The sequence below is a fragment of the Callospermophilus lateralis genome, chromosome 13 (assembly GCF_048772815.1).
Source record: "Callospermophilus lateralis isolate mCalLat2 chromosome 13, mCalLat2.hap1, whole genome shotgun sequence".
Taxonomy (NCBI): Eukaryota; Metazoa; Chordata; class Mammalia; order Rodentia; family Sciuridae; genus Callospermophilus; species Callospermophilus lateralis.
Window position 1 is genome coordinate 50,121,166 of NC_135317.1, and position 25,093 is coordinate 50,146,258.

A 25,093-nucleotide genomic window follows, 5' to 3' on the forward strand; every position below is an offset into this window, starting at 1 on the left:
ATATATTTTTAAGTGAAAAGAGCAAGGCACACAAGCATATAAATAATCTTACTTGTGTGAAAGGAAAGAAAAAGTATACACTTGCATACTGATGACTCTGTAAGTGAATGACTCTAGCAGGACTGAGAACAGATTGGAGGGGGGGTATGGAAGACAGAAGATAGGAAGAAGAAAAGACATTTTTGTTTTATACCTTCTCTATAGTTGAATTCTTTAAATCACACAAATATCTCTATTTTGTAAGTAAAGTAATAGTTGCTACTGACCAGGATATGGGCAAACACTACAGGTAAGAATATAAATACTGGCATAACACATCTAACATCTACAAAACCTTTTGGTAAACATATAAAAAAAAAAAAATCTTAAAATAGAGTCTTTATGGGCTGGGGATGTGGCTCAAGTGGTAGCGCGCTCGCCTGGCATGCGTGCGGCCCGGGTTTGATCCTCAGCACCACATACAAAGATGTTGTGTCCACCGAAAACTTAATAAATAAATAAATATTAAAAATTCTCTCTCTTTAAAAAAAAAAAAAAAACAGAGTCTTTGCCTCAGAAACAAATCATGCTTCCAGAAACTTTTCCAAAGGAAATAATCATACATTATTATTATGCTTGCAATGATGTCTGTAAAAGAATGTTCATTTCAGTATTATTTATAATAGGGAAATGCTGAAGCAATCTAAAATGATAATTAAGAAAGAACTGGTTTTAAAGATATTTTTGTGTAAGCACACAATGGGAAATTACATAGCCGTTAAAAATTGTAGAGATTACTGTATTTTAACATGGAAAGATGTACAGATATGTAAGGGCAGTTAGCAAATTAATAAAGTAATTTAGACAAAAAAATAATTTAAATATAATTATTTAGAAAACATGAATTCAATTACAACTTAACAATGTTTAATTTGTTTATCATTCAAAGTTTATGATATGCTCTTTAAAAAAATTAAGAATACTATTAAGAAAAGAAGCAGAGGTTAATTTACAACCTAATGAAGAAAACTATCTTGTAAAGGACTTTTAGGTCAGTAGGTCATCTTATATGAGAAATAATGACACATAACTCATGTAAACATGTGGAAAAAATGTTCCCATAAAATACTCATATAAACTTACCTCTTGCCTAGAAAGAGTCATGGGTAATTTTTCCTCTGCCAATTCAAGTTCTAATACTGGATTTGATGAAGTTAGTGGTTTCTGGTCCTCCTCTTTTGGCTGTATCTATATTAAGAGCCAAAAGAGATGAAATTTAGTTTTTAAAACACAGCCAATATTTATAATTCCATCACCTTAGCTATTCATGGACATTAAATAAGTTTCAGTACTGAAGGTTTTCTAAGTGTTTTTCTGAGGAAAGAAGTCATAATAAATGTACATGCTTTTAAGAGCTTATCAAACAGATCCATGTCAGAAACACTAGTAGAAAGCATGCACACGGGAGACAGCATTCTTGATATAAAAAATTAACAGAACCATAATGATTTGCAAAATCAAAACTCATGTTGCTGAAATTTACACTCTCCAAATTCTAAAGAAAAAAGTACTTTTTTCTTTACAACAATCAATTTGCTTCGCCTTTGAGAAAAAAGTGTCCTACAGGGTTACCTGATTGTTGCTTAGCTTTAAAATGAAAACTAAAGAGAACTACTCTCCAACAGAAACTATGAAGCTTCAAGCTCTAGCTTTTTTCCTATTTTTCCTTTTGAATGGTATTATTCCAACTGCAGAGAAATCACTGTTGGACCTGTAGAAAAATTCCCAAGGTGATGCAGAACTGATCCACAAACTGAGCTAAATTCTTGTAGAAAAACAATGAAAAATGGCACTATTCTATACATGCCATCCAAAGAAAGAGTGACATTCTTGTTCATATGAACCTAAAGGGGAATGGGGTAGGAATCTCAAATTTCTTTCAAATATACTGCCCAAATCACTGAGAAAACTGAGTTAAGCAATTTAGAAGCCCCACTGTGTGGTCTGCTGAAACACAGTTTCCTATCTAACCAGAAGACAAATCTAAAACACTGACTGTAGGAAAATCTAAAATATTGAAAGGAGGAATAAGATTCAAAGGACCATAAAAGCAAATTAACATCAATTATTATTAATTATTAAAAAGAAACTCAATTTTTAAAAACTCTACTAGTAAAAAATTATGTAATAGCTAGGCACAGTGGCACACACATATAATCCCAGTGGCTCGGGAGGCTGAGACAGGAGGATTTCAAGTTCAAAGCCAGCCTCAGCAATGGTGAGGCGCTAAGCAACTCAGTGAGACCCTGTCTCTAAATAAAATACAATATAGAGCTGCTGCTGGGGCTCAGTGATCAAGTGTCCCTGAGTTCAATCCCCAGTACCTCCCACAAAATTTTTTAAATTATGTAATAAATGACCTTGTAGTTTATGGCTAAAGGCTGGACTCATCCTAGTTGATACTGAGGTAGAAGACTAAACTTTCATATTTTCACAGGACAAATCAGGACCAAGCCTTAAAAAAATTGTAATTAGTTTCTATAAAGGGAAAAAAAGCAATGGATACTATATTGTCACTACTACCAAGAAGGAGCTATTAAAAATATCCTCAAAAACAAAAAACTGTGATTTCTTCTTAAGCACATCAATAGGTGTTTTTCAAAACCCTCAGGACTAAAAGCATTTTAAATTATATAATGGCCATTAATAGCTCTGGGGAAAAGAGCTAAGACATTTTGTCAGCTAGACTCAAAGTTACAACTAATATCTTTATAGTACTTATTTCACTTCAGTGCTTGCTTTCTTCTATGTAAGCAAAAAAGCCCTCCCACAAAATCTATGCAAAGCAAAAACTGCCACTTTCTTAATTTTTTTCCTACCTTATCAAGAAGTTGAAAAAGTTCAAATTTAGAGATCTGGGAACTGAGAAATCATCTCTGAATTGGATACAACAATTATTTACATAGAACTTAATTTCCTAAACCAGAAGTAAATCAATATCTTTATAGGAAATGATCAAGATGCAAATATAAGCTTTTATACGTAAAAAGCCTTTAAAAATATTAACTATATTTTTCTTTAATACGTGCCCTTTCCAACCCTACAAAATAAAACCAAATGCATATACATAACATTTGCATTCCTCATGCTTCCTTCTGGAAAGGCTATGCCATATAAACTAATTTCTAGAACCTTCCCTATTACATGCACAAGAGTATTATTTTATATTAATGTTTCATGAGCAAAAAATTGATTTCAAATAGTATTTTGACAGAACCTCTTAATTGTGAGTTAAAATTATTAAACAAGATATAGAGTTAAGAAAAAATAACTTAAACCTGACTTCTCCACCTCATAAGCATTAACCCCTCCCAATAAAACCCCCAGCACATTATCAACTGGTAATCTGAAAATAGTTTCAGTCATGCTTCCAAAACATACAAGTAAATAAAGCCTTTCAGACAACTCATTTGTTTCTAAACAATATTTCAAAGTTACATTTTCTATTCAATAAACTAAACAGTATCTGAAATATTATAACTTATTACAATAAAAGCATATACATATACATGGTGCTATATTTCAGGCAGAGTTACTAAGGGCCCAAAAGGAATTATTAACAATGCAATCATAATCAATGGCTGAAAATATTCGGGAGAAAGCAGGGGAAATGCCACTGCTAATATCACTGCTGCTGAAAGAATAAAATGAATTGGACTCTTCTGAGATACAGTTTTATTGGGAGAGGTGAGGGAGAGAAGTGGTGGTGGAGAGGAAAATAAGGCAGCATCAGATCCAGGACTTAATTTTTAAAAAAAGGTCAAGCTTTGATCTCAAGCCACTTCATGCTATCCACAAAAAGCCAAACCATTCCGAGCCAAAAGTCATGCATATATTTTCCTAAATTCAAGAATTTTTTTTTTTAAAAAAGCAAAACAAAAACAAAAACTCATACCTCTCCAGATGGCTTCTCACTTATAGGCTAATATGTAACATTGATAAATTGAACAGAGATCAATAATTTTGTCATTTAACAATAGCTATATAAATTTAAACGCAGAAATTTATAATTTAATTTAAAAGCTCACATTCATACCTTGTAGCCACATCTTTCAAAATATGCCTCCTCCTCTTTTTTCACAAGTTCACTGCGTCTGAAATATTTTTTATTTTCCTATCAGAGAAAAAAATAAGTTAATAATAAATCCTTGGGCAAAATTTCATATTCCACAGTTATCAAGTGCTTTTAGAAAACTTTTAAAAATATTCTTTAGTTGCTCAAGAATTTGAGAGTACTTTTTGGTTTTCAATATGAACACATTGAGTCCTTGAAACATGCTCTCTCTCCTGCACATAGGTCTGGATATTGATATGTGATAAATATTTAAATTTTTCTTGCACTGTCATTTTAATAAGTGTGTACAACAGCATACAAATCAACAATAATTTCCAAATGTTCCGTTTTAAAATTTAATTTCCTAAAATATTTTATAATATTTCCTAAAATATTACAAAATATTTCCTAAAATATTACAAAATATTTCCTAAGATAAATATAAATTCAAAGATAGTATCTAAAAATGGATTCATTATAAATCACATAAAATGAAAGACAATGTCTAAAAATGGATTCATTAAAAATCACATAAAATGGTATGTCTTAATTATTTTCACTTCACAGAAACAAACACTAATTATGGCATATATATACCCAACTTCTAAAATCTCACTAATAAGAAGGTTCCAAGAGAATGTCTAAATTTTTTGATACTAATAGATAAGCTCTAAATCTACTGTGGCTAAAAAGATGTTAGTTCTTTATATATCCCATTGTGAAATCTGCAGCCTAATTTGTAATCTTACTACTATCTGCACCTCTGCCTCCTGGATCTTACTGCATTGATAACTTTGCTCAACTACAGATACTGTCCCATTTTATTAATAGTAATTATAACAGAATCTCAATAATACCTCTCCACATGTATTTAGCACCTCTAGTTTCAAAAGCTCATTAATTCAGGCAATTACCACCAGTAGATACTAAAATATTAAAATATCTAAAATATTAAATATTATAATGGTGACAATGGAAAGATCAGGCTGCCAATACTTGAGCCCATTGATCAAGCCTGGAATTTGTAAAAGATTATATACCTCTATGTGATACCACAAGAAGTACTCAGCACCATCTATCAAATATGCTTTACCCTTACTGTAGGAGTAGAGAAGTAAACAAAATGGTAACAACAGTAATTAATCAAACAAATCTAGGACAATGTACAAAATTAGTTCTCCTTTCTCCAACATGCCAATGGTGTTGAAGGGAGAGCAGCTGGAGAAATAAAAACATTCTTGATTAAAAGTAACCAATAGTCACAATAAATAAATTCAATTAGTCAAATTTGTGTGGATCTCATTGGAACAAACCAACTGTTAAAAACATATATATGTATAATTTGACTGGGGATATGTTAATATGAATTTGATACAGCTTAAGGAAACTATTTTAATTTTGTTAGATGTAATCATATTTTGGTGATATAAAAATATGTCTAATTTTTAGAGTTACAGGTACTAGGGGAAGGGTATACAATTCATTATACAAGTCTATTTTTGTGAATGTTTAAACAAAATAAAGTTTACAAGTTCATTCATTAACTCCATAAACACCAACACACTTACCTACCATATACCAAGCATACACCCTTCAGATACAAAGATGAAGATGTTACTGTAGCAAGAAATTGATGACATCATCTAATTATCAAACTACCATGACAAAAATGTGAGCAAATGATATTAATCTCCTTTTACAGATAAATAAGTTGAGAATTAGGAAAGGTTGTAACATTTCAAGAACTTAATAAATCTGATGAGTAACACAGAAAGGACTAAGAACTCTGGTCCTCAAATCCTTTGTACTTAGTTTTCCTAGCTAATTAGTCACTCTCAAAATTCAGTATTTTAGATTATTCCTTTTAACTATATAGTATGTAACTATTACATTTCAAATAGGTAAGCTGGCAAACACTTATTAGCATCCTTTCAGGAAGAGCTTATATATAGAGGAAGTAAAAGGAATGCCAAGACCAGAGCCCAAGTCCAATTATGTTACCTCTGACTACCATGTCTCCATTCCACTGAATACCCCTAACAAAAGCTTAGGACTAGAACGTCTCAAAATGTCATCCATAGACCCCTACCTGCTGCTTTTCAAATATTCTTGCACTTTGTCTGAGTTGTACTTTCTAGATTATAAAACTAAAGATTCACAAGTCTAAAGTGCACACACTTTCCTACCACATTACCTGAAATGTCTGTCTCCACTAAACAAGGTATCAAATATCAAAAATAATATGCAAACATGATTGTCAACATGAATTTAGAATTACCATTCCTCAAATTATGTTAAGATAGTGTTTATATAAATGGATACAAATATTAACAAAAGCTCTGTAAAAGCCAGGTGCGGTGGTGCATACCTATAATCCCGGAGGCTAAGGCAGGAGCCTCAGCAACTTAGCAAGGCCCTAAGCAACTCAGTGAGACCCTGTCTCTAAATAAAATATAAAAAAGGGCTGAAGGGGCTGGGGTTGTGGCTCAGCAGTGGAGCGCTTGCCTAGCACGGGCGAGGCCCTGGGTTCGATTCTCAGCACCACATAAAAATAAAGGCATTGTGTTGTGTCCATCTACATCTAAAAAATAAATTAAAAAAATAGAGGCAGTATGTCCAACTACAACTAAAAAGTGGGGGGGGGCGGCTGAGGCTGTGGCTCAGTAGTTAAGTGCCCCTGGGTTCAATATCCTGAACCAAAAAAAAAAAAAAAACCCTCTGCAAAAAGGCAAAAGGCACTAGGATTTACAACTATAGAGCCTAATACCCAATGCAAAACAGTATGTGTGAGATCACAAACCATGAGGCAAGTCAACATCTTGTTAGTGTGAAACAAACTGAGTCTGAAGTAATACATCAAACAGAAGGGCATACAATTTAGAGACACAATGCTTTTCAAAGTGAAAGAATCATAAAGTGTTAGTAAATCCTATAAGCCATGCAATGTATTTTTTCAGTGATGTCAGTGAAAAATCTTGAGAAAATAAAAAATAAAAAAAGTTCAAGAAAAGAAAACAACCAAGACAGAGAACAAACCAAATGAGTCTGCTTACATAAAAACATAAAATTCTAGAAATATGTAATCTACCTGAAGTAACCAAAAGCAGGTCAGTGGTTGCCTGTGACAGAATGCAGGGAAAAACAAGAAGGAGGGATTACAAATATGCATAAGGAGACCTTTCATTCTGCAGACAGTTTCGCTGAGCACAGGTCAAAACTCAACTGTACACTCTACATACAGTGTGGGCTGAGGGTGTAACTCTGTGGTATAGGACTTGCCTAGCATGCACAAGGCCCGGGGTTGGACCTCCAGCATCCCCTCCAAAACAAAAACAAAACCCAGTACATATAGTGGTCAGTATGCCAAAGCATTAGAAAAATAAATAAAATTCCACAAATAAGAAGAATATAAGAATGATGGGCAACAGTGAGACAGGGGCTGAGGGAGGGGTAAGAAAACAGAGAGAAGGGAAAGAAATAACAACCTGTAGTGGTGGTGGTATTCTTTACATTATCAGACTTTAAGACTTATCAGGATGCTACAGTGATCAACAGAGAGTGGCACAGGCATAAGGATCAGCAAACATGTCACTGGAAAAGAACACAGCACCCAGAATGAAGCCACACTTACACAACTGTCTGATTTTTTATAAAGATGCCACAATCATACAAAGGGAAAAATACTTTCAATAAATGGTAAACTGGACATCCATAAGAAAATCAGCAAACTACAACCCCTACTCTGCATCATACAAAAATACTGAATCAAATTTTTAGAAACTCTTAGTTTTTAATAAAAGATAAACTATAAACTTTAAAAAGATGATATAAGGGGACAGTTTTACAATCTACTCTTTGAGTATTTGGAGGTGGAATGGTGGGAGGATATCATTAGGTGTATATTTAATTCTCAAAAAACTACCAAATGGTTTTCCAACTGGTTATATTATTTTAAATTCCCAGACAAGTCACAGAAAATGATAAGCCAACATACTGGAGAGCCTGGAGTGGTGGCATACATCTATAGTTCCAGAACTCTGGAAGCTGAGGTGCAAGGATCATTTAAGCCTAGGAGTTTGAGACCAGCATGGGCAACAGAATAATATCACATCTCAAAAAGACCCAAACAAACCAACAAACAAACTGGCAAATTGGGATCTATCAAAACTAAAAGATTTTTATGATCAAAAGACATTTAGGGCCAGGCACAGTGGAGCACAACTGTAATCCAAGCAGTTTAGGAGGCTGAGGCAGGAGGATCAAGAGTTCAAAGCCAGCCTCAGCAAAAGCAAGGTGCTGAACAACTCAGTGAGAACTTGTCTCAAAATTTTAAAAATATAAAATAGGGCTGAAGATGTGGCTCAGTGGTGGAGTGCCCCTCAGTTCAATCCCCAGTAATACGCCCCCCACCAAAAAAAAAATAGTCTATTTACTCTGTTGGCATCTGCACTGTAGGTGAAAAGCATAGTAAAGCTGGCCACAGCCTTAGAAATAATTAAGGCAGTGGCACAAAACTGTTGTACTCAGAGGGAGCCAGTTTCACTTCTGAATCTCCTTGATGAAGTACAAGTTGAAAAACCCTTATTTAAATGCTTGGAAGTGTTTTGGATTTCAGATTTTTTTGAATTCTGGAATATTTGTGCATACATAACAAGGTATCTTGGGGATGGAACCCAAATTTAAACCAAAAGTTCATGTATGTTTTATACACACTTCACACATAGAGCCTGAAGGTAATTTTATATGATGTTTTGGTGTGCCTATGCTTTGAAAATTCCACTGAGGTCAGGTGTGGAATTTTCCTCTTGTGGCATAATGTCTGCCCTCAAAAAGTGTTGGATTCTGTTAGGATTTCAGATTTAAGGATTAAGAATGCTCAACCTACAGCAAAATTTTAATTTTACTAAGTATTAATCCTTGACATTTTTTTTCACATCCTGTATGACAAAACAAAGTATACATAAATAATTTTTCCTTTTTACCGAAGTATGATGGTTATCTGGTGGAAAAGCAACCAAACAATCAAGCTGTAAACTAAATCAGTGTTCTTCTTCATGGAATACCATTTTGTCATACATAAATATTGACCAACCATAATTATCCAGACTCGAATATTTGTCAGACAACTTCCCCAAACTGAGCACCATGAGACCATCACTTCAAAAAAAGAACTAGTAGTATTTATTGGCTATGATGAAATTCCAGTTTTCAAGTGAAAATTAAAAGTGTGGAGTACTTGAGCCTACCATCATGAGCTTGATGGTTTCCTAAGGCTTCAAGAAACCACATTAGATCAGCAGACATTAAATAATACAACTTTTTTGTGTAATGAAATCTGTCAAGTCTCTCAATTTTACTTTTAATTTGGTAAATACTAATAGATATGATACATCAACAAAAGCTGGGGTCCTCAATAACTTTTTAAAGAGTATGAAGAGGTCTTGAGACTAAAAGCTTTAAAAATTGGTGACCTAAATCACTGTTATGCAATAAAGGAAAGGAGAACAGTTTAAGGAGGTTCCTAAATCAGGTTGTTCTTTCTCTTTTTTTTTTAGTACCTCTCCAAAAAAGTCTTAGCTTTCCATCCCATGAAGAGCAGACCCATAAACTCTGTATGTGTTGGGGAAGAGGAAAGACGGGGAATCAAAAAGACTGAGTTTAACAAGAAGGAACGCTGAAGACGGGATCTGAGACCGTCCTTCCTGTTCAGCTGGGCACAAACCCTTAAACAACACAAGTCACCCCTCGGGACTGAGGTAGATCCGGAGAGTGTCGACAGATGGGTGGTCAGCGCGAGTTGTTTACCTAAGTAAACTGCCAGGGGGAAAGTTGCAAAAAACAAAACAACAACAACAACAACAAAAAAAAAAACACCTTGGGTTTTCCTGCAATTCTCACACTTCCCTCCGTGAAGATCCCCAGAGAGGGACCGAAGGACGGTTCTAGAAAGGGACTCCGGGACAGAGGCAGGGCTGTCGCCGAGCCCTATGTCGGCCCTAAATGCTCTCACCCCGGCATCCCCGACACACAAACACACCACTCTTCGATCCTCAGCCCCCACAACCACAAGGACCCTTACCACCAACAGGTTTCTCTCTTCCACCAGCTGCCGCTTCCGGGAAATCTCTGATCTCAAAATGTCCATCTCGCTGCACGGGGTTAAGCTCCAGATCCCCTCTCCACCTCCTGGGAACTAACCTCAGCCAGCCCGCCGCCGTACACTCACTACAAACAAACCAAACTACCGGAGGACAACTGACGGGATCAGCTTCCGGCGGAAGCTGGAACAAGAGAGAGGAGGGTAAAAGCGCCGGAGATGCTTGTTAGTGAAGCGGTTTTGGAACAGTGCCGCCTGGCGGCACCCTCCAGAAACGCGCTCGCAATCCCCGCTGTGAAAATGGACTGAAAACCAAGCCTTCTGAAGAGTGAGGAGGTAGTGGGCGACGTCTTGTACGTTTGTACCTGCTGGTTAGGTGCAAAAGCCTACTTACTAGAACACATCAGTTTTGTTAAGGTGCGATCTCTACTAGAAGTTCTCATTAGAGTTCCCCAAGTTACTGGCTTGCCAAGGTTAATGTACTAGATACGGAGTGAGAAAAACCTGAATAATACTAGCTTGTAGGTGTTGAGTTAAAGGGCGGTGAAATGTCCTGTGGAGTTAAACAGCTTCATCCACCAAAGGTATTCCTCTACTCCCTCAACTCTACATTGCATAAGTAGCTTGATAATATTATTCAACATCTACCTTAAACTAACAGATTATCTTTTTTCTGTCATGCATTCAGCAAAGATTTTTTTTTGTCTTTTTTCCCACATTTTTATTGGCTCATTATAACATAACGATTGGATTTTGTTGTTACATATTCGTATGTGCACACACTATTACAATATAATTTATCCACTATCACCTCCCAGCGCTTACCCCCTCCCTCTTTCCTCTACTGCTTGCCCTTTGACTTTCATGTGATCTGCCCCCACCTTTTTTTCCTTTTTCCTCTCTAGCTTTTGCACATAAGAGAAAACATATAACCCTTGACCTTCTGAATTAGACTTATTTCACTTACTATAATAGTCTCTAGTTCCATCCATTTTCCTGCAAATGACATGATTTTATTTTTCTTTATGGTTGAATTAAACTCTATTGTGTAAATATACCGCATTTTCTTTATTCATTCATCTATTCAGGACATCTAGGCTGGTTCCATAGTTTGGATACTGTGAATTGTGCTGCTTGCTATAAACGTGGGTATGCATCAAATATGGAGGAGTGGTACAGTTGGGTCATATGGTGGTTCCATACCTAGGCTTTTTAAAAAAAATTTTTTGTTGTTGTAGTTGGAAACAATGCCTTTATTTTATTTATTTTTCATGTAGTGCTGAGGATCGAACTGAGAGCCACGCATGAGCTAGGTAAGGTCTGTACTGCTGAGCCACAACCCCAGCCCCTAGTCTTTTGCGGAATCTTCATGCTGATTTCCATACTGTTTGTACTCATTTATGGTGCCACCAGCAGTGTAAAAGTGTTCTTTTCTCTCCACATTTTCTCCAGCATTCATTATTGCTTGTATTCTTAATGATTGCCATTCAGACTGGAGTGAGATGAAATCTCAGTGTAGTTTTAATTTGCATTATTGTTAATAATGTTGAACTTTTTTCCATATATTTGTTGTGTATTTATACTTCCTCTTTAAGAAGTGTCTGTTTAATTCATTTCCCTATTTATTTAATGGGTTATTTGATTTTTTGGTGTAAAGTGTTTTGAGTTCTTTATATATTCTGAATATTAATCTTCTGTCACAAGAGTTGCTAGCAAAGATTTTCTCTGATTCTTATAAATTCTCTTGTCACATTCCTAATTGTTTCCTTTGATATGCATAAGCTTTTTAATTTGATTAAATTAACTCTTTTATTAACCCTTGGCATTATTTTCTGAGTTTTAGGAGTTTTACTGAGAAAGTCTTTGCCTGTGCCTATATGCTGGATTGTTGACCTTACATTTGCTTCTAGAAGTACCATAGTTTCCAGTCTAATTCCTAGGTCTTTGATCCATTTTAACTTGATTTTTGTGCAGGTTACATTAGGGTCTAGTTTCATTCTTTGACATAAGGCTAACTAGTGTTTCGAGCACCATTTATTAAAAGGCTGTCTTTAAAAAAAAATTAAAAGGGGCTGGAGATGTGGCTCAAGCCATAGTGTGCTCGCCTGGCATGCGCAGGGCGCTGGGTTCGATCCTCAGCACCACATAAAAATAAAATAAAGATTTGTGTCCACGGAAAACTAAATATTAAAAAATTCTCTCTCTAAAGAAAGAAAAAAATTAAAAGGCTGTCTTTTCTCCAAGATACACTTTTGGAAACTTTCTTAAGGATCAGAACACTGTGGATGTGTGGGCTTATCTCAGTGACTTCTATTCTATACCATTGGGCTGGTCCTGTTGTTATGCCAGTACTATGCAGTTTTTGTTACTATAGTTCTGTAATATAATTTGAAGTCAGGTATTGTGATACCTCCAGCATTGCTTTTTGACTTAGATTTGCTTTGGCTATTCTGGGTCTTTTATTCTTCAAAATAAATTTTAGGACTTTTTTTTTGCTAATTCTATGAAGAATGACATTTGACATTTGTGTTTTGATAGGGATTGAATTAAATCTGTATATTGCTTTTGGTAGTATGGCCATTTTAACAATATTAATTCTGCCTATGTATGAACATGGAGTAATTCCATCTTCTTGTGTCTTCTTCAGTTTCTTTCTTCACTGTTTACAGTTTTCATTGGAGAGGTCTTTCACCTCCTTATTTAGATTTATTCCCATATATATATATATATATATATATATATATATATATATTAATTTTTTAGTTGTAGTTGGACACAATACCTTTATTTTATTTATTTTTATGTGGTGCTGAGAATTGAACCCAGGGCCTCGCACATGCTAGGCAAGGGCTCTACAGCTGAACAACTTCAGCCCCTCCTAGATATATTTTTTGAGGTTATTGTGAATACACTTGTTTTCCTGATTTCTTTTTCAGCAGAATCAGTATTGGTATATAGGAAAGATGCTGATTTTTATATGCTGATTTTGTAACCTGATACTTTGACAAATTTGTTTATTAGCTCTAGCAGTCTTTGGGTGGAGTTTTTTTGGATCTTCTAAGTATAGGATCATATCATCTGCAAACAGTGATAATTTGATTTCTTCCTTTTCTATTTTTATCCCTTTTATTTCCTTCTCTTGCCAAATTATTCTGGCTAGAATTTCTAGCACTCTATTAAATAGGATTGGTGAGAATGGACAGCCTGGTCTTGTTAAAGGAAATGCTTTCATTTTCCCCCAGTTACTATGAAGTTGACTCTGGATTTTTCATATATAGCTTTTATGATGTTAAAGTAGGTTCCTTCTATTCCTAGTTTCTTCAGTGCTTTTATCATGAATGGGTGCTGAATTTTGTCAAAGACCTTCTCTGCATCTATTGAGATGACTAAGTGATTTTGTCCTTAACTCTATTTATGTGATCAATTACATTTATTGATTTGCAAACGATAAAACATCCTTGCATCTCTGGAATAAAATCAACTTGGTAAAGATGTACAATCTTCTTAATATGTTGTTGAATATGATTTATTAGTATTTTGTTAAATATTTTTGCATCTAAGTTCATCAGGGATATTGGTCTTTAGTTCTCTTTCCTTGATGTGTCCTCATCTGGTTTTGTTATGAGTGTGATACTGGCTTCATAGGATGAATTTGGAAGTGTCCCATCCCTTTCCACTTCATGGAATAATTTGAGAAGTACTGGCAATAGTTCTTCTCTAAAGGTCTGGTAGAATTCGGCTAAGAATCCAACTGGCCCTGGGCTTTTCTTTATTGAGAGGCTTTTTATTACTGCTTCTGTCTCATTACAAGTTATTGATCTATGTAGGTTTTCTATGTCCTCTTGATTTAATTTTGGCAGATCTTGTCTCTAGAAATGAATGCATTTCTTCTAAGTTTTCCAGTTTATTGGAGAATAGGTTTTCAAAATAGTCCCCAACGATCTACTGGATTTCTGTGATGTCTGTAGTGATTTCTCTTTTTTCATCTCAATTTTATTAATTTGAGTCTTCTTTTTCTCTTGGTTAGTTTGGCTAAAGGATATTATTCTTCTTTTCAAAGAGACAGCTCATTGTTTCACTGACCCTTTGAATTGTGTTTTTATTCTCAAGTTCATTGATTTCAGCTCTGATCTTCCTTCCTTCCTTCTACTGGTTTTGCAAATGGTTTGTTCCTCTTTTAAAGGGCTTCAACATGCTTATTAGGTTTTTTAAGGAGGATTCAGATTTTATATAGGCACCTACAGCTGTAGACATTACTCTTAGAACTGCCTTCATGGTGTTCCAGAGTTTCTGGTATGTTGTGTCACTATTCTCATTTGAGTCTAGGAATTCTTCAATTTCTCCCTCAATTTACTTTCTCATCCATTCATCATTCAGACATGTATTGTTCAATCTCTCTGCATTTATATAGTTTCTGTAGTGTTTTATTGTGTTGATTTCTAATTTCCTTCCATTATTACCTAAGATACAAGGAATTATGTCAAATAATATTTTCAATGACATGATCAGATATGTAGTCAGAAAAAAGTTAAATCCAATTCAAGAATAAAAATTAAATTGGGGAGGAAAAAATACATGTCAGAGATTTTGTTTTCATTTTTATTTTGAGGCAGAGTCTCACTATGTTGCCTAGACTGGTCTTGAACTCCTGAGCTCAAGCAGTTCTCCCACCTCAGTCTTCTGAGGGCTGGGACTGCGATGTGTTGGACAGTTTTTTTTTTTTTAACCTAAAAACCATTTATAATGAATTTATTTTTGGTTTTATGCCATGAAAGTGTTTCTTTAAATTTTAAGACCTAGCACAGTGGCGCACACCTGTAATCCCAGTGACTTGGGAGGCTGAGGCAAGAGGATCTCAAATTCAAAGCCAGCCTCAGCAACTCAGTGAGGCCCTAACCAACTCAGTGAGACCCTGTATCAAAATAAAAATAAAAAAGGGCTGGGGGAAAAATTAAAAAGGACTGGGGTTGTAGCCCAGTGGGGTTTTTAAACCCCCTTGGGGAATCCCCAGTAACAATAAAACTTTTTTAATTGTCATAATTGAACAATATTTGACATGCTAGTTTTCCCCATTCTAAAATAAAGGAAATATTATTCTGTTCAGTCAATTGATAATAGAAAGTATGATTTATCAAAATAAAAATAACAGAGAATTGTTCATTTCAATTTAGGAAGGTGTGTGTGTGTGTGTGTGTGTGTGTGTATTATTTAATCTAAAAGATATCTGGCTTTTGCCAGAAATAAACCAACATAGGAAGTCAATTCACTTTTTTTGTGTGTAGTGCTGGGGATTGAACCCAGGGCCTTGTGCAGACAAGGCAATCAATCACTCTACAAACTGAGCTATATCCTCAGCCCATTTACTCCTCTTTTTGACCCAAGATGCTCTGCTGATTTTTATAGCTTTTGAAAGCCTAAGATATTTTACAAATAAAAAGTCCCTGATTTAAACATGGTAACATTTTTGCGTGGATATCTGTCTCTTGAGTCATTTAAAACTTAATAAGCAAATAATTTACTAGTATTCCCCTGATTTAGGGATTAGAGATTTAAAACACAAAAGCCTGAAGTGTTGACACGGATGATTGTTGCAGTAAAGAAAGTTTACAGAGAGCCCCCAAGGACCAGCTGTCCAGTTTGGAGACTCTCAGTGTAAACAGAGAGGGCACTAGCTCCTTTTGAATTTCAGACTTTTATTGATTTTGATGTTTATGCAAACAGGGTTAAGCCTTAAATCATGATTAAGGCCTGGGACCAAAGAGTGGCAGAGATAAACACTTGAAGGAGCAAACTGGGGAGCAAATCTCACAGAACAGAAGGGGAGAAAGAGAGCCAGGTGAGCTTAGATTAACACTGCAAAAACAATCAAAACTCCCTCTGAAAGAATGTATCTATTTAAAAAATATGGATCCCATTTCATCATAATTGTAATTTAAATGGTGAAATAATGTTAATTATGACAATTAATTTAAACAGTGAAATAATGGATATAACCCTAAAGGTCCTAAATAGGGAAAGGGAGAAATAAATTAAAGTACATACATGGATAACATGGAACCGCACAAAAACACAGACTCAAAGATATGGGAATGCTTATGAAGTAATGCTTAGTTTAAAAAATAGAATAATGAGGGCTGGGGGTATAGCTCAGCGGGAGAGTGCTTGCCTGCCACAGGAAGATCCTGGGCTTGATCCCCAGCACTGGAAAAAAAGGTAGAAAATTGAAACCATAAATGTAGCATACAGTTTCTGTTTTTTAACAAACATAGAAAAATGATTAGAAGGAAACATGCCAGAGTCATTACTCAGGCAGTAGATCCACTGATGATTCTTATTGTCTTCTTTACACCTGAATTTAGTACAAATTACATGCTTTGGAGGGGAAATCCAGTTACCTGTCATTTTCTGTTTTATTTAATTATTTGAAATTATTCATAGGTTTTTCCAGCATATCCACTTTTGAAAGTACATGGTAAATTTAAAATAATGCCTGTAAAAGAAAGCAAAGGATTAGAAAAAAAAATATTTTTAAAATCTTCATAATTATCTAATCCAACTTTTTGATGTTTTATATGAGTTCTATACTACATTAGATTCTGTGACTTAAACCAAATGCCAAAATATAACTCCTACCATGAAGAGGTCATCAGCAAGTTTGGAAATTGAGAAATATATCTGAAAAGTTAAATTATGCTAGATGTACATGATTTAATAGTGTATCTGAGGTTATAATATTCACAGAAATTAGAAAATCGTCATCTTCTAAAAGAAGAAATAACTAGAAATCGATATACAATTGATGAGATTATTCCTCTGTAGGAGAAATACATCCTCAGAAATTATTTGTTATTTCTGGGGACTGGAGGAAAATACCAAAGTTAATCAGGATGGTCGACCTGTATTTGTTTTGTTGCTATCCCTATAGGATAAAACATAACTTCTAAAAAAAGAAACAACAAAAGAAAATGCAGGCTATATAACCTAATGTAGTGGCTCTCAACCTTTAGCATCCCTCGGAATAACCTGGAGAACTTTTTGAAACATAGACTGCTGGTCTCCATCCCCAGAATGTCTCATTCAGTAGAGTTGGAGTGGGGTCCAAAATTTTGCTTTTTGAACAAATTCCCATGTGAGGCAGATGCTGCTGATCCAGGACAACACTTTGAAAACCACTTACACATTATTTTGTCATTTTTCTGGGGAGAAAGAGCAGGTGAGTCAGAAACACATTCTGTGTAGTCTTGAAAGACCAAGCAGAGAAGGGAGTAGTGTTGGTGTGTCTGCAGCACTGTCATGGGCACCTCTTAGGGTGCCCTGCAGTCACAGTGGGGCTGCTTCTGGGGATCTCCTTGTGGGAAGTAGGCAGACTCCCTCTAGATCAACCACAAATGCTTTGTACAGCTCAGTCACAGGCAGATAACTCAACCAGTCTGAGATAGAACCCCTTCTTTAAAAATCTGAAGTTGGGGGCTAGGGTTGTGGCTCAGCGGTAGAGTGTTCACCTAGCATGTTCGAGGCGCTGCTTCAATCCTCAGCGCCACATGAAAATTAAAAAAGTAAATAAAGGTATTAAAAACATATATTTTAAAAGAATCTGAAGTTAGTAGAGGCAGCAGATTAGAGGGAGGGTGGAGGGGAGAAAAAGGGAAGTTTCTGGGGGAATGAGATTGATCAAATTGTTATGTGAATACATGAATAAGGCATGAATAATGAATCCATATTCATTAGTGGACTCAATATTATATCTAATAATAATGTACCAACAAAAAATAAAGTAAAAATAAAAAGTTCACACATTAAAAAAAGAAACTTAAATCGAGTTCATCTTTCCAACAAACAGGAAATATAAATGTGAATTTTAGAGTGGTAGATAGCCATTTTAGTGTTATACTGAAGCCAGGCTGGTCCATACTGACCCACAAGGAAAGAATGTTAAATTTTCAAGAATTTTGGGAATCAGTTGTTAAGCATAGCCATTATTAAACATCAAATAAGTTACTTAAAATAAATGGTGTTAAAGCAAAGGTAATAAGTACACTACAACCTATTAATTATTTTTCTACTGTGTATGTTCTTGGGTTAATTTATTTCAGTTGTATCTTCATGGTGGATATGCTATATAATGGTGTGCTCCTACATACCTTTTAACAATTCCATGCTTAAGGACATCACATTGGTGGCTTGAAATCAGCAATGGTGACTGTATTAGTCGGTTTTCTCTGGAGAAACAGAACCATGAGGATATATATATATATATATATATATATATATATATATATATATACAGATGCTTCTCAACTTACAACAATTTATGTTCTGATAAACCTCCTGTATATTGAAAGTATTGTAAGTTAAAAATACATTTACTACACCTAACCAGTGGAACATGCTAGCTCAGCAGCACAGTGCACTGCAAAGAATTGATTCTTTCCTCTCGCAGTCAAGTGACTGACTGGGAGCTGCTGCTGCCCAGAGGATCTTAGCACACATCACTAGCCTACAGAAAAGACAGAAATTAAAAACTCCAGGTTGGTTTCTACTGAGTGCTTTTTACTTTTGCATCATTTTAAAAATGGGAAGTCTAATCATAAGTTGGGAACTGTCTATATAAAATATTTATATGGGGAATTGGCTAACACAACTATAGAAGTTTGGATGTCCCATAGCCTGCCATCTGCAAGCTAGAAAACTAGAAAAGATGGTAGTGTAATTCAGTCCAAAGTCCTAAGAAAGGGTTGGGAAAGAGAAGGGGGATGCTGGTATAAGGCTTAGAGTCCAAAGACCTGAGAACCAGGAGCTCCAATGTTCAAGGACACAAGAGACTCCAGAAAAGCTCACAGACCTGCCTGACAAATAATGTATTACCAGTTATCTGGGAATCCCCCAGGCTAGTCAAGTTGACAAATAAAATTAATCATAACAGTGGGGATATTTATACCACAGAAATTGGCAAACTCTACAAATCAAGGCTTAATCTAACATTTTATTGATGATCTCAGCTTTAAATTTTTGTGGAGAAAATACTAATAATACAGAGCAGGGTTTCTCAATCTTGGCCAGGTAAGTCTATGCTGTGGGAAGGATGTCTTGGTGCTCCACTCAATAGATCAGTTGTACCACTTCTCTAGTTGTGGCAATCCAAAATGTCTCTGGATATTGCTAGTATTCCCTGAGGAGTAAAATCTCTCTCAGGTGAAAAATCATGGATACAAAATAAAATGAAAAAATGTGGTGTCTGTAGCCATTACTTAGTAAATAATGAAATAAATTGAAGAAACATTCTTCTAGTATTTGAAAACTATTATTTGATTCAATAGTCTCTAAAATCATTGACAAATGAAGTTCTGATGTGCATCTTCATTGTTCCACTTTTGTCTTATTCATTAATTTAAGCATAAATATAAGCTAGCATTCATGTCAGACCTGTGCTTGTTCATCAATTGGAACCATAGATTAACTCAAGATATGAGAGTTCCATAAAAATCAATGAAAGTATTCTGTGAGAATCAATTATATATATGGAATTTACAATAAAGAGTACTGTATAGTTATTATTTATAAATTGTGTCCTCCACAAAATTATATATATATGTAATATATCCTTTTTAATAGAAAGCAAGTTTATAAACATTTATCAGTATATCTGTGGCCACTATCCACTTCCCATATTGGTTGGTTACTAAAAAACTGTTCTAGTAACTCAAATAGAGTTTTAGTGTCAACAAAGAAGAGTAAAACCAGCTTTGCAGGAAGAAACATGAATGACAGACAATGAAGAACAATCTGTGGAGCCTCCTAGATTCCCAATTCTCTGGTTTTTTCTGGAGTATTGCTTGCATTGGTGTTTCAAAAAACACAACTGATTCCTTACACTACATTTCTTTTTTTAAGATTCCCCCCTTTTTTACATTTTAATGTTCCCTAATTCAGGATGCACCTTGCAACCAATCAGTGCGACCATGAGTGCTATGGTATCCTGCCCACTCTCCTCAGACCAATGCAGGGGTGTTGGGTAACCTCCACCTTATAGGAGTAGGGGCTGCTGAAGATACAAATCTGCATCCCTCACCTGGACATAGCCCCAGCCTGCAGGACCTGCCTCAGCCAAGGTTGCAGCCCTTCCCAAGGGGCACCCCCAACCAAGGACTGATAGAGAAATTCAAAGGCCCCGCTTAATTGCCTCAACTTGAGGCAAACCTAAGTGGTCTTTTTAGCTCAAAACTCCCACAGAAAATGTTAAAGTTTGGATCTAGAATGTTCTCCAAGGCTCATGTGTTAAAGGCATGATTCCCAACAGTGTTCAGAAGTGAATCCTTTGGGAAGGGTCTCATGGAGGCCTAAACTCATCTATGGATTAAGGTACTGATGTAAGAGTTATAGACAAATGGACTGTTGGGAGGTGGTACAAACTGTAGGAGGTGAGACCTATTTGAAGGGTGTGGGTCCTTGGGGACATGCCCTTGGGGACTATATCCTGTCCCTAGCCCCTTCTCCCATTCCCTGGCTGCCACGAGGTAAGCAACTTTCCTCTGCCATGCCCTTCTAGCATGATGTTTCTGCCTTGCCACAGGCCTGAAAGCAATGGAGCCAGCTGACCACAGACTCACACTTCTTAAACCATGAGCCAAAATAAATCTTTTCTCCTTTAACTTGTTTTTCACAGGTATTTTGTCACAATGATGGAAAGGTAACTGACACAGGATCATAGGAGATCGTAGTCACAACCTTTTCCCTCTGCCAAATCCTGCCTTCCTCCTTTCCCCACAGACACTTCTCAAAGAGCACTCCCTAGGAAACCACAACCACTTGCGTGCAATGCAAAGAAGTGCTCTCAAGAACTGACATAGGTATTCTGATCCATTTGTTAGGAAATTAATAAATTGACATTTTTGTTTTTAGATCATTTTTAAAGAATCGTTAGTGAGAATTACTTCAGAACATTATCCATGTCTGGCAACATGAACAGAATTGAACTTAAGAATGTTAAATGTGGGGCTGCGTTTGTGGCTCAGTGGTAGAGCACTTGCCTAGCATGTGCAAGGCCCTAGGTTCTATCCTCAGCACCACATAGAAATAAATAAATAAAATAAAGGTATTGTGTCATTAAAAGTCGAGAAGCAGATCTTAGATATGGGTGGATCTTCAAATATCATCAGCCCTGTGAAGCCCAGGCTGAGACACCAGCTGACACAACTCCTGTGCCTTTTTTTTTTTTTGGCAGTGCTGGTCCTCATACATGCCAGGCAGATGCTCTATCATGGGGCCACATTCCCATCCCCATTTCTTTTTCTTAAATGTCCACAGTGAACACCTAAGGGGACAGTCCATATACCACAGCCAGTCTCCTTTCCTTCTTCCTCGACAGTTCATGGGTATCATTGTCTCCTCTTCTACCCTCTGACCCAAAGCTTTCATAATGCTTTTTTTTTTGTTTGTTCATTTGTGGTACTAGGGATTGAACCCAAAGCCTTGTGCATGCAAGGCAAGCACTCTACCAACTGAGCTGTATCCCCAGTCCTATAATGTTTTATTCATGGTATATTTGAAATGAAGAGGAATTTAAGAGGAAAACTTCAAGATTAGGAATAAAAAAGTAGAAATAACCAATGACAATAAAAGTATTGAAGGAAATTTGAGAAATACTTCCCACAACACCAATGGCAAAAAACTTGAAAATATTCAAGAAAAAGGTGATTTTCTAGCAAAAATTTAAGTTACCCAAAATTGATACAGAAAAAGCAGAAAACTTAAATAAGCAATTACAACAAAGGGAAGGAAATAGTGACTGTAGATATTCCACTTAAAAAGCACCAATTTCACTGTTGAAATATACATAATGTAGGTAATCCTGACATTATTTCAGCCAGTTGTTCTCAAACTTTCTGGTCTTGGAGCCTTTTCCATTCTTAAAAATCCACCCCCCATCCCCTTCAGTGCTGGGGATAGAACCTAGGGCTTCCTGCATATTAGGAAAGTACATTACTACTGAGCTACACCCTCAGTCTCTTAAAAATTCTTAAGGGTCTCAAAAGAGATTTGTTTATGTGGATTACTGATGCCAATGTTACCACATTAGAAATCAAAACAAGTTTTAAAAATTATTAATTCATTTAAAAATAACATAATGAACACATCATATATTAATATGAACAACATGTTCTATGAACAATAACTACATTTTCAAAAATCAATGAGAGGAGTGGCATTGTTTTCCACTGTTGCAAGTCTGTTTAATGTCTAGCTTAACAGAAGAAAACTGAATGCTCATCTCTAACTCTGAATGCAATAAGTTCTGATATTTTATTTTGGTTGAAGTATATGAAGAAAATCTAGCCTTGCATACATGTGTAGTTGCAAAAGGGAAGGGCATCTTAATTAGATAATTGTGGCTACTCTCCTTTATATTACACACAAACTTGACTAGCAGTAGTTTTTTTTAAAAAATTAATTACAATATGGAATCTGAAACGGGTACTGATGAACTTTTCATAGTTACATTAAATATCCATTGGTCTGTCTGGAACTTTGAATGAATCTGTTACTCATGTATGATTTTGTGACATCAGACAAAAGTCATTTGAAAACTATTAGTTCACTGATTTGTGCAGATCTTCCAAATGTGGACACATTTGATTATACAATATTTTAAAAATCATGTTCATTAGTATCATCCCTACCAATTGATCAGAAAATCTTTTAGTAATTGGGAAGACATCAAGTTCATGGTAGCAGATACAGTTTTCCAAAATGCTTTTTCTTACCGAAAGTTCACATTTTAGCACTAGTAAAAAATATTGTCAGATGTTTTCCTTCAGTGACAGGCTCACTTTGTTTATTTGCAAGAAAACATCTGCCAAATCCCCAAGTTCGAGAAGCTATGGAGGATGTCTATTGGTTATTCTTTTCAGAGAGTAGTGTTTCATGAAAAGAGCTCATTTAGCTTGCAAGTCAATCGACCACACCAGGCTTTTCCTAAAGCTGCAGAAGTGCTTCACATGTGCTTCCTGTCTTGTCTACTGAATATCAAAAAGATGCCTACTCAAGTGTCAAGATTTAATGAAATTAATACATTTCACTGCTTTTTAAAGAATATTTTAAAGTGTACACATGACAGTGAAGAGTCTGCTGGCAGAGTTGGGTAGCAGTCCTTTGGCCCTTGCTGAGGAAGTAGCAAACTTACTTACTATTGCTTTTCAATCTGCAATGTAAACATCAACATAGTAAAAAGGGCAAGGGAGGTCTGATTGTTATTGTAAAAATAGCTTTGACCTCTCCAATTCCCTAAATGGACCACACCTTGAAAACTGCTGATCTGAAATCTCTTCCAGACTACTATATAAAAAAAAAAAAAAAAGAAAGCTCTTAATGTGTTTTATGAGACCATTATAATCTTAATACTTTTATCTGATATAGATCCAAAATATATATATATCCTAACTGTATTTATAAGTATAGGTTTAAAAGTTGGCCTAAAATGTTTGCAAATAAAATTTAGCAGTGCATTAAGAAGTACATTGAGTACAGTTTACTTTTAGGAAATCTATCTGAATAATTAATTATTCAACAAATTAAAAGACAAATAATAAATGACTATACATTTTTAAAACCCTGAGAAGGCATTTCATACAAAATTCTGAGTAAAATAGATAGAAGGGAAATTATTTAAAAATAATAAAGATTATTTAACAATGTTTAAGAAAATATACCATTGTAAATGATAAGATATTAAAACAATAGAGTATGGATAGCATCATTGTCATCATAATCAACCTTGTTTTGGATATTCTATGAAAGAAAAAAAACTAAATATAAATACTGTATTTAAAAGGAGGAGATAAAATTATTGCATTCTGCTGATACTTGTATCATTTTCCAACAAAATTTTATAGCTGTTGGATTTCTAAATACTAGAATTAATTTTACAGTGTGGAAATACAGCTATATTCAAGATAAGTTTTCTTTGTCTTATTCTGGTATTTTTTGTATGGGGGACAGAACCCAGCGGAGCTAATCCACTGAGCCACATCCCCAGCCTTTTTTAAAAGTTTGATCCAGGGTTTTGCTAAATTGCTCAGGGCCTCGATAAATTGCTGAGGCTGGCTTTGAACTTCCAAGCCACCTGCTTCAGCCTCCCCCTGCTGCTGGGATTACAGGCATGTGCCAGTGCACCCGGCTCAAGATAAGTTTTATTTTTATTTTTTATTAATTAATTAATTTTAATTAGGTATATATGACAGCAGAATGCATTTAATTCATTGTATACAATTGAAGCATAACTTTTCATTTCTCTGGTTTTACATGATATAGCGTTGCACATATTTGCAGTCATACATGTACCTAGAGTAATGATGTCTACTTCATTCCACCATCTTTCCTGCCTTTATACCTCCTTCCTGCTCCTCCCTCTCCTTTGCCCAATCAAAATTCCTCCATTTTTCCAATGCCCACCCCCATTTTATGGATCAGCATCCATTTATCAAAAAGAACATTTGGCCTTTGTTTTCTGGGGATTGGCTTACTTCTCGTAGCAGGATATTCTCCAGCTCCCTTCCATTTAGCAGCAAATGCCATAATTTTATTCTCTTTTAATGCTGAGTAATATTCATTGTGTATATATACCACAGTTTTTTTATTCATTCATCTACTGAAGGGCATCTAGGTTGCTTCCACAGTTTAGCTATTGTGAATTGAGCTGCTATAAACATTGATGTGGCTGCATTACTATAGTATGCTGGTTTTTAGGTCCTTTGGGTATAGACCAAGGAGTGCGATAGCTAGTCAAATGGTGGTTCCATTCCAAGTTTTCTGAGGAATCACCACACTGCTTTCCAGATTGGTTGCACCAATTTGCAGTCCCACCAACAATGTATGAGTGCCTTTTCCCCCCACATCCTTGCCAACAT

At 35.5% G+C, this 25,093-nt stretch overlaps 1 protein-coding gene across 2 annotated transcripts in view; it reads right to left on the bottom strand.

The window, feature by feature from the left end:
• The window catches only part of Prpf18 (pre-mRNA processing factor 18), a 46,959-nt gene extending 36,602 nt beyond the window's left edge, over window positions 1-10,357 (bottom strand). The window contains exons 1-4 of one of the 2 annotated variants that reach the window (XM_076872869.1): window positions 10,173-10,357; window positions 4,076-4,153; window positions 3,935-3,961; window positions 1,123-1,227 (exon numbers count right to left, since the gene is read on the bottom strand). In XM_076872869.1, coding sequence (XP_076728984.1) covers window positions 1,123-1,227; window positions 3,935-3,961; window positions 4,076-4,153; window positions 10,173-10,238 — 276 coding nt within the window. In that variant the 5' untranslated portion in view covers window positions 10,239-10,357. The remainder of the gene's footprint in view (window positions 1-1,122; window positions 1,228-3,934; window positions 3,962-4,075; window positions 4,154-10,172) is intronic. The other variant, XM_076872870.1, reaches the window with a different exon arrangement.
• Window positions 10,358-25,093: the final 14,736 nt, after the last annotated feature.